Source organism: Lactuca virosa, chromosome 2 (genome assembly GCF_052849685.1).
Source record: "Lactuca virosa cultivar CGN04683 chromosome 2, Lactuca_virosa_CGN04683_v6, whole genome shotgun sequence".
Classification (NCBI taxonomy): Eukaryota; Viridiplantae; Streptophyta; class Magnoliopsida; order Asterales; family Asteraceae; genus Lactuca; species Lactuca virosa.
Window position 1 is genome coordinate 239,252,112 of NC_136427.1, and position 10,214 is coordinate 239,262,325.

At 33.9% G+C, this 10,214-nt stretch overlaps 1 protein-coding gene across 2 annotated transcripts; it reads right to left on the reverse strand.

Moving 5' to 3' along the window:
- Window positions 1–8,413: 8,413 nt before the first annotated feature.
- LOC145156887 (BAG family molecular chaperone regulator 2-like) lies at window positions 8,414–9,423 on the reverse strand. 2 transcript variants are annotated; one of them, XM_079076110.1, is made up of 2 exons: window positions 9,110–9,423; window positions 8,414–8,850 (listed from the first exon to the last, which is right to left on the reverse strand). In XM_079076110.1, exons 1-2 carry the CDS (start codon window positions 9,372–9,374, stop codon window positions 8,621–8,623), a joined length of 495 nt encoding a protein of 164 aa, XP_078932236.1. In that variant the 5' UTR covers window positions 9,375–9,423; the 3' UTR covers window positions 8,414–8,620. The 2 variants fall into 2 exon arrangements, with proteins under 2 accessions (XP_078932236.1, XP_078932235.1); XM_079076109.1 differs by having other exon boundaries at window positions 8,419–8,853.
- Between the last annotated feature and the right edge of the window lie 791 nt (window positions 9,424–10,214).

A 10,214-nucleotide genomic window follows, 5' to 3' on the forward strand; every position in this document is an offset into this window, starting at 1 on the left:
ATTATACTTACCATGAGTGGTATCTTTGTGTGAATGAGATGTCTTATGTGCTTATTTGTGTGTTGTGATATTCTGCATTATGTCTCTGTGATTTATGGCGAGTATTGTTATTATGAGTTTATTGGGTTAGGACCGGAGAGTCCACCTGAGTTCTGGGACCGGAGGGTCCTGAGACACATTGACCGGAGGGTCTTATCTAAGTATAGCCATGAGAGGCTACTGAGATGTGTGTGGTATTTTGGGGAACTCACTAATCTTTGTGCTTACCGTATTATGTGTTATGTGTTTCAGGTTTTTCTCAGGATCGCGGGAAGGCACCAGCTCGATTGTACACACCAGATAAAGAATCATGATTTGAGGATCCTGGATTATTAGTCAAACAATTATGGAGATGTGTTTTGTGAACTAAATAAATGAGATTTTGTGAAATGCATTATGAGAATTATATGATTTTAAAATGAAAAATTTGTTTGAAAATTTACGGTGTTACACCTAGTCTTTTATGCCATAACTCAAAAGAGGCTCTAAAACTTGAACTTGAAACTGCAAGTTTCCTTGTGCCAGAACTTGTCTCGTGTGCCTGTCCTGAATCTGAAAGAAGGGTTGAGAAAATAAAATATCCATTGGGCTATCGTTTGTGAGTTTGCTTATCGACAAAAGATTCTTAGTGAGATGTGGAACAACCAAGACATCTTTCAATTTAATATGGTTTGAAACTGCAGTAGTACCAATATGAGAAATATCGTTTCCAAAGGTAACTTTGGAATTACCCCAATATGGTGCACTAATCTGGACAATGTCTTGAAAAGGAGTCATATGAGTAGTTGATCCTGAATCAACATACCGATCCGGATTGGATGAAGTCACATGGCATTGAGCCTGAAATGCTTGTGCTAGATTCACATCCTGAGATGGTGCTTTCATGGCGTAACTGTATAAAATAGGACAAGTGTTTGCATAATGTCCATTTTGACGACAAAGTTGATAGTGTGGAGGACGACGAGTACCGCGTCCTCTGCCACCTAAGTTACCTCTACAATATAATTGGGGTGACCGACCACGACCCTTAGAGTTGTAATTGGGCTGAGAATTTTGAGCATAAAACGCAGCAGGTGGTGGTGTAGAGCCATGAAGTGACTTTAAGAAAAGTCCATAACTCTCAGCTTGAGAAAGCAAGTCACAACAGGTAGGTCCTGGTTTGGAGGTACGTATGGCTGTAGAAAAAGTTTCAAAAGATGCACCAAGTCCATATAAAAACCAATGAACTTTATCTGTTTCATCTACCGGATTACCGATAGTTGCAAGTTGGTCACAAACTTTCTTAAAATTTCTACCAAAATCAGCAACAGAAGCGGTTCCTTTTGTGATTTGTCGAAGCTGATCACGAAGGTTTTGCATTCTCTCAATAGAAGTATTACTATAGGCTGATTCAAGAGCTAACCATATCTCTCTAGCATGAGAGAGTCCAAGAACTTCAAGAACCGCTTCTTCAGTCAAAGAAGCATTTAGAATGACAACAACACGTTGATCAGCATATAACCATGAGCCATAATCAAAATTTGAAACTTCTTTACCATCTTTAAGAACTGTGATTAGAGGAAAAACAGAGGAACTATCCACGTGGGATAAAAGATTCTGATATGTGAGAATAGGAAGCATTTGATTTTTCCATAACAAGTAGTTATAAGAGGAAAATTTGATTGTAATCATGTGTAGAACAGTAGCCATGGGTAGAGACGCATCACTGATTAAAGAAGAAGAAGAAGAAGAAGAAGAAGAAGAAGAAGAAGAAGAAGAAGAAAACATGATGGGTATGAAAACAAAATCTCAGCAGGGATGTTGTAACGCCCGTAGATCCGGGCTAGTCAATTTAGAGACGATAAGCATCAAAAATGACTTTTTGATGGAAGATTATTTAGAAGGATTAATCTTAACTAAGTTGTAGTATATGTTACAAGGATTCTGTACATATAAAGAACGCCAAAATCCAAGTTATAACGAAGAAGTTATGACCTGTCGAAGTTCCGCGACAGAACCGGCACGACACAGCGCGACGTAAATAGTGAATTTACGATAGAGCGATATTTGGATTTAGCGATCTAAACAAAAGTCGTAGAATATGTTAAACCGAGAGTGTGCATGAAAAGAACGCCCAAATCTGACTTCGTATGAGGAAGTTATGATTTTTCGAAGTTTCGACTTAGCAGTGTACAGCCCGAAGTTCGAAAACGAGATCGAGTGATATTTAGCGGAAACAATCTAAACGAGAATTGAATATCTCGTCAATAGTAGTCCAACAGTGAAAGGACAGACGAAAACGGACTTCAGATGAAGGAGTTATGAATTTATAACGGAGTTTTCCTGTCCCGGCCTACTAAAAATAATATAATAAAAATAAATTCAAAATTAGCCAACGGAGTCTAAACGAGAGTTGTAGAGCATGATCTCACCTACGCGTGCATATAAAGAACGTCGAAAACGGAGTTTGTATGCGAGAGATATGAATTTTTGAAGTTCGGAACACAATATTCGAGGTTGTGTCAGAACTCACGAGGTGAGCACAGTGCTCACGACGTGAGAACAGACTGGACGTCCTCCAGAGCAAGTGGACGAATGACGAACGCAGTGACCTACTATGCTCACGACGTGAGCACTTAAAACTCACGACGTGAGTACAGAAAATGACCCTATAAATAGAAGTTGAAGGCCAGCCGAGTTTTGTTGCTCATTTCCTTTCCTCTCTCCCGTATTACATCGTTTTACGTGCAATTTAACCCCCCGAAGCCCCGGTATCATCCCGAGACTCGAAGCGAGTCCCGAAGCCCCGAAGATCCCGAGGAGAAAAGAGTTTCCGAGCCGAAACTCTGCCCACGAGAAGCCGGTTTTCAAGAAAGCATCCCGGTTTCACCAAAGAATTACTACTTGGAGAGCCGTAGTGCTTTCCGAGCATCGTCTAATCAAGTGAGTGTATGGTTACTTTCTTCTAACACATAAATATGAAGTATTTACTATGAAATACGTGCTATGTGTTAATAAGTTGTTTGTTTATTTGAGATGGGTGTTGAATGCAATGTTTGGTACAGGTTTTAAATAAGTTAAACTGTATATGTATTTTATATCTACAAATATGTTGGGGAAAATATGGGTAGATAAATGATGAGGTATGAAAGATGATTGAGAATAATATTGGCAGATGCACCAAATAGAGGATGTCATAATGCTAGCAGATGCGCTTATAGGATAGTCCTGGCAGATGCGCTTATAGGATAATGTCGGCAGAAGCGCCAAAAAGAGGATGTCATAATGTTAGCAGATGCGCTTATAGGATAATCCTGGCAGATGCGCTTAAAGGATAATGTCGGCAGGTGCGCCTAATAGTGTATGTCGTAATCCCGGCAGTGGCGCCTAATAGTGAATGTCGTAATCCTGGCAGAGGCGCTTAAAAGGTAAAATTGGCAGATGCACCTTATGTAGCGATGGACTTTGTGCCAATTCCTTAGGTCAATCCTTAGGAACAAATGAATGAAGGATAGTGGATTCTTAGGGTAAGACCTTAAGAAATAGAGAAGATAATGGGGATGGGTAGTTGGGTTGATTGTTTGATGATTGAAATTAATAATAATTATATTATTGTGGGTTGAAAACCCTATATGCTCACCAGGCTCCCAAGGCTGACCCACTCAGTTTATTTGTATCACAGGTATCGATACGAAGCTGCTTTGCACTGAGAGATTAAAGGAGATGTAAATTACTAGTGTAAATGAATGTATGTTCTGTTTATGCTTTTGGTCTGTATCGATGTGGACATCTCGAGTTTTGTAATAAAATGGAAATACATTTCTTTAAGAAATGCTTTGATAAATATTTATTATATTTTGGTTTGGGGACAAATTCCGCAACACCTTTTGAAAGATTACTCTGATTTTATTTTATAAAGCATAAACGAAATCGGTCTTTTCTGGCCGTGAAATTGGGGATGTCACATATGTGATAAACCAGAAGTCAATGCTCACCAGGGCAGAAAAAAATAAAAGAAAAATGTAGGGTCCGAGGGAAGAATGATAGGGGGAGACCGAAACCCTAAAAATTGGTTGATACCATGTTAATGATATGAATCGTACCACAAATTGTGGTAGAGAGGTATTTTATATATGATTGATAAAATACAATGAGATAAATAAGGAATAAAAGATAACTTAAAAATAATATACAGAGTAAATATATTTTGGTCAAATATCTCTAATAAGCGCCAACGTGACCGTTTGGATTATCTGCAATGTGGTCTAAAGCAGCTCTATCTTCAAATTTATTAATATATTTTTCTTTATTAAAATTTGTTTCATCCTTAGATTCATCCTCATAATCTTCCACTTCATTATTATCACATGTTTCAATTGTAGGGATCCAATCTGACACATCATTAACCGATACTATGAAATTTTCATCTTCAATGTCAACTAATACCTTTCCTGTGATTTTGTCCCAACAATTGGTTTTTATACAAACTCTTCTAGAACTCGCTGGTTCGTCTTCATCTTCATCTATAAACAAAGGTTGCCTCCACAAGGAAACCGCCTTTTTAAAGCCAACCTCGTCCAAGTACATAATGATAGTCAAAACAACTCAACCCAAATGACTCTAGAATCAAGAATGGATTTTTTCTTAACTGGAAGGATTTCTTTAAACAAATCTTACATCACCTTACTCTGTTTAAACTTTAGGAAAGGGCTCTGTTTTTTGAATTCAATCCAGACCCACTCTCCTCCCAAATAAGCAATATTAAGACCATTAAACCCTTCCTTATAACATAGTTTTTAGAGCTTCTCAACAACATTAATATCGCATACGTTATCAATAACGAGAGAAGATATATCGAAGATCATGAGCATGTATGAAACTCCAAGCTTTAACAGTTTTAATTTCAAGAGTTCGTTGTTATAGGAAGACTGATCCTTTTTGTTGTTCACAAAAACTAATGCAAATGTTTTTTTATCTTCCTTTTTTCTCCAAATTCTTCCCAGTAAAAAGATCATTGTTTATATTGTAGAGCAGATTGGCTAGTAATCGGACATTTTCTTTCATCTTGTCAGATATCAACCCTTCATCTATCTTCTTGATTACTGAATCAAGCCCAAGAAGCAAAAAGACGGTGATTCCCAATATAAATTATGTTCAAATTTTCAACTATACTAATGTGGTCCTTGGATTTCAGAAACGAACGAATGCAAACCTTTTACCCAATTTTGAAAGCTTCCTTGCGATGTAGACATCAACGACTGATCCGTGTCGTTCACACAAGTTCCACAAATCCTTGAACTTATAGATTCAGGGAAATTCATGACAAATACGTTCACAGTAATGGCTTCCAGTTTTTTGGAATTTCCATTCAAATTGCTCTTCTTGTTTGCTCTTGTGTGAGGATTCTCTATAAGAATTTGATGTTTCCCTATTCTCCAACTGTGAGAGTCATTTACTATATGAGTTGATTAAAAAAAAGTTATATATAAAGATATAAATATTAAGTGATTTTTTAAAGAAAATTTTAAATATCAAGGAGTAAACATTAAGTATTTTTAAAAGTAAATTTTCAAAATAAATACAAAACAAAAGATGAATAAATAAATAATTCAATTTATACTAATAAATCAAACTACAAAGAAATAAATATATTTTGGCCATATAACATTTTTTGGTTTTATCAATGAAAAACAACAAAGTTTGATTATTTTCATATATAGACTATTTTGGCATAAAATGACGATAAACATTGAAAGAAACATGTCGGTTTTGAATTATGTACATCAAACGAAACATATTAACATTTAAAAAAGTATACGAAAATAAAATAATGATACATTGATTACTTTCTATAACCTAAAAATTAAAATAGTTAATTAAGAAAATTGAAAATTACCACAAAATAACAAGTGGAAATTAATTTCTAAAAATTAACCATAAAATTACATATGTAAGAATGCATGAGAATGTGACAAATGGTAGAAATAGTTTTTATTTATTAGACTAGACTAGATGCTAGTCTTCATTAATCTTGGATTTCAACAAGGTCTAAACTGGACTTGGTCTCACAACGGGTCGATCAAACCGAATTTTGACTAATCTTGTTAGGCTATCAATCAGGCCGAAAAAAAAAGCATGTTGCTCCTAGACCTGCACAAAAAGACCGTTCTCGGACCGAACCCGAAAAAAGACCGAGATTGAACCGATCTAAAACGAGACTAGACCGAAAAAAGACCGGATCGAAAAAAGACCGACTTGAGACTGTCCGAGACCGGTCCGAAATAAACCGGGCCGTTTTGAGACCAGTTCCAAAAAGACCGGACCGTTCCGAGACCGATACAAGACCGATCCCTAACTCGAGACTGGTCTGAGACCGATCTCAAAAAAGACCGCTAGCAACAGTTTATAAATATATCATTTTTGTGTTAATTACAATTTTTAATCCCACATATCTAACTTCATTTCTTTTTTTCATTTATTAAACTTTACTGTATCATTTTTAATAAAGTTTAATCTATCATTTTTGTTATTAATCACATATTTGTTAAGGGAAAAGTCGAAACTGAAACAAAAAAAAAACCATCAAATAACAAAACCCGGCACAAAAAACCCAAAAACCGACTGGAAACCCGAAACCGAACCAAAAACGGCACACGAAAAGACCGCGAGACCAGACCGAAAAAGACCGAGACCGGTCCCAAAAAAGATCGGACCGAAAGAGACCGGTCTGAAAAAATACCAGACCGAAAAAAGACCGTCCGAGACCGGTCCGAAAAAAAACGGACCGCTCCGAGACCGACCACAAAAAAGTCGGACCGTTTCGAGATCGATCCGAGACAGGTCCGGGACCGCAAATGTGCAGGTCTAGTTGCTCCGAAAAGAGATAAAGAAAGAAAAAAAAGTCATGGTTGTCGATGTGGTTAACTTCTGTTATCCACTTTCTATTGGAAAGATCCATTCTATAATTATTTTATATATCTATAATTTCTTCTTAACTGTACTATAAAAATAAAACCTGTAAAGCAAACCATATTGAAAACCCGTTTTACCTACCATTCAACAAAATAAGAGAGCGTTCACAAAGTCCCCACACTCGAAAGTGGGAAACATATGGTCTTTTATTTCTCAATTGAGGTTGTACGAAAGGGCCTCATCATTCTTCACAAGAAATTGCTTTAAAAGGAAGTCATTCTTTGTTTTCCATAAATGAGTATCTCTCATACACATATTATTAATCATCAATACAGTGTTGACTGTTATCATATTATTAAATAGATATAAAGAAAAAATAGTTACACTTATTTGATCAATAATTATATTTTTGAATGTAAAAAACAAATAAGATACCTACAAAACATCAATTACTTTTCATAAAAGATGTTAAAAAGACATAATATTGTATCAAAAAATTTAATTTATAAAATATATTAGAATAGACATAATACTATTATGACCGTGTTTAACAAAACTAGTTGGTAACTAGAAATTGTAGCTTTTATTTTTATAGAGTTGTTCTGAAAAAATACTTAGTTTTAAAGATGCAAATCTAAATAAAAATCAAAAGTTAAAAACTCTCAAAAATTATTTGAAGTAGGTTTTGTATTATTAGTTTTTTGTTTAAAATTATAAAAGTTAAAAGTCCCCTTCCTTAATTTTTTCCAAACTTTTTCTTAAAAGCTGTCAAATGCTTCGACCACTTTCTATATTTACAACATGGACAAACTATGAAAAATGAAATCTTAATCCCAGGAAACATAATCTTGTGAGGGCTTTTGTTATAAATTTTTAATCAAATATTAGACCCAAGTTAATTAAAATCAAAATTGATATATTGATATTCATGTCATTTATTTAGCTATAAACTATTATATATAAATTAAAAAAATTTATTTCTTGAAATAAAATTTACTTAAAAATACTTATTTGTGCATATAATTTGCTCCCTTAAATATTAAAGTGTTTTCTCTGTAATTGTGGGCCATTTTGAACTTTAGATGAAGCATGCGTAAGAGTCTTTATGTAATTAGTACAAACTCAACTTGGAACTACTCAAAAGTATATTCATTTTCAAGAATCCTTAATTCATTTCCAAGATTTCTTGGCCTATGGGTGCACGCTTGACTTTATTTTACGACTTCGTGTATTTTGTAATATATACTTTTGTTATAAATAATATTTATATTTGTTAAATAAGATAAAACAATAGAAAAATTATGGAACAACTGGTTGTTGATTGTTAAAGCATCGTATATGCGGTTCCTTAACAGAAAAGCTAATGAAAATCGTTTGAATATGACTTTGATATGTTTAAGGTTTGCAACCTCGAGATTTCTTAAATTTTTGCCCATAACAACCTTTTATGTTGAAGTCTTTGTTGTGATCAATTTCTTGGTAACAGTATATATTTTTAGATGGATTTAATTAAAAAAAAAATTATAACACAACAAACTTTAGGCTAAGTTTAGGTTGACCAAACGAAATAAAAACAACATCGATCAACATAACATCAAGATGATCACTACCCTTTTAATATTGCTAAAATAAAGTAGATCCATAGTGAAATTAGTTTTTTTTTTCTTTCTTGATGGATTAGTGTTATCACTTATACACTAATTGCATGATTAGAAGCGTCAATGTCATTTGTTGTAGCTAATGATCCATGTAGTAATTTCCTCTCTTTCATGGCTGGATCTTCCAACACTACAACCTTGTCCTTGTCTCTAACCCCAACCATGTGTAGGTGTTCAACATCCTCTCTCTCCTTCCCTTTAAACAACACCCTTTGCTCCTTTGGTGCCATGCCTGTCACCATTGATAACAGCTTTTTCATCTCTCCTATTGCAAAAAGAAATAAGATCATTTGAGTATATATAGCATTATACGAAAAGGGTATTTGACTATAATTCAAAAAAGTTTGTTTCTTTGGACGCTTCATCAAGAACATGTGTTTCTTAACTTTTTCGTCCATAAATTATATATATCATTATGGAAGATCTTGTTTCTAACTCTCTTTATTAAATCGTTGTTTATACATTAAGTGAAAAAAGAAACACCGTTAAGATCATGATACTACTTTTGGAGCCTAACTTACCAAAAGTTGAAGTTGCTTGGATAGATATATCATGCCATTGTGAACCAGTTGCGACTCTAACCATAATAACTCCTTCTTTTTCAACACTTTGGCCTGCGATTTCTCTCTTTTGAACAAGCATACCACCAGGCCGCAATTCCCATTTGATTTCTCCGGCGGGGATGGTTGCACCACACTCCTTGTTGTCACCGTTGCCGCCACCACCTCCACCACCACGTAGCTTGGAAAGGCTCGTTTGGAATCTCTTTGATCTCAATTTCATCATCTTTGGTAACTTTTTCTGTTAAATGTCTTTTCTTTCTGGTATAGAGACAAAGAGCAATAGAGTTGGAGTTGTTTATATAGTACCCTAGAGAACGGGGTTTATAGTTGGAGCCATGTATAAGGGCAGAAAGGTAAATGTACTTTTTTTTTTGTATATATACAAGTCAATAGGATACCAAAATAGTTGTTAATCGAGTTTTATATGATAACAGCCGATATTTTTCTACTCATACATATAATAAAAGTATTGCTCTCATACAAAATATAATCAAAGATCAGGTAAACATTACTGTCATTTATGTTAATATTTAATGTATTATAAATGTTTACAAAAATATGTTATTATCCATCAAATATAAAAATAACTTGCAACAAATTATAAAACCCATCTTTCAATCGTGACATCATTTTCTACCTCAAAAATGGTTCTGATCTATTACATTACTAGTTTATAACCCGTGGGAACCATGATTATAAAATTAATTAAACTTTTATAATAAAAATTTATAATTATTAATTAATTATTTTAAATAAGTTATTTTAAATAAATTATTAATTAAGAGATATATCAAAAATTTTAAAATAATTATAACATCAAATTTAACATATAATTAGAAAATGTAAATTTGAATTTTGAAATGAGTTGCCTAATATATCTACATGACACATGACATAATATTAATGAGAAATTGTATTAGGGTAACACTTGGCAAAAAGAGATTAAAACTATTCATTTATTAGAATATGGATTATTACAAACAAAATGTTCCAATTGATTTATTTTAGATTGTTAGAAACACACCTTCATTGATTAGTTTTTACGACTTATTTGTTATATTAT

Coding starts and splice junctions, on each gene's coding strand:
- LOC145156887 (XM_079076109.1), bottom strand. CDS start 9,374: ATGATGAAATTGAGATCAAAGAGATTCCAAACGAGCCTTTCCAAGCTA. Junction 8,854..9,109: donor CCAAGCAACTTCAACTTTTG/GTAAGTTAGGCT, acceptor TTTTTGCAATAG/GAGAGATGAAAAAGCTGTTA.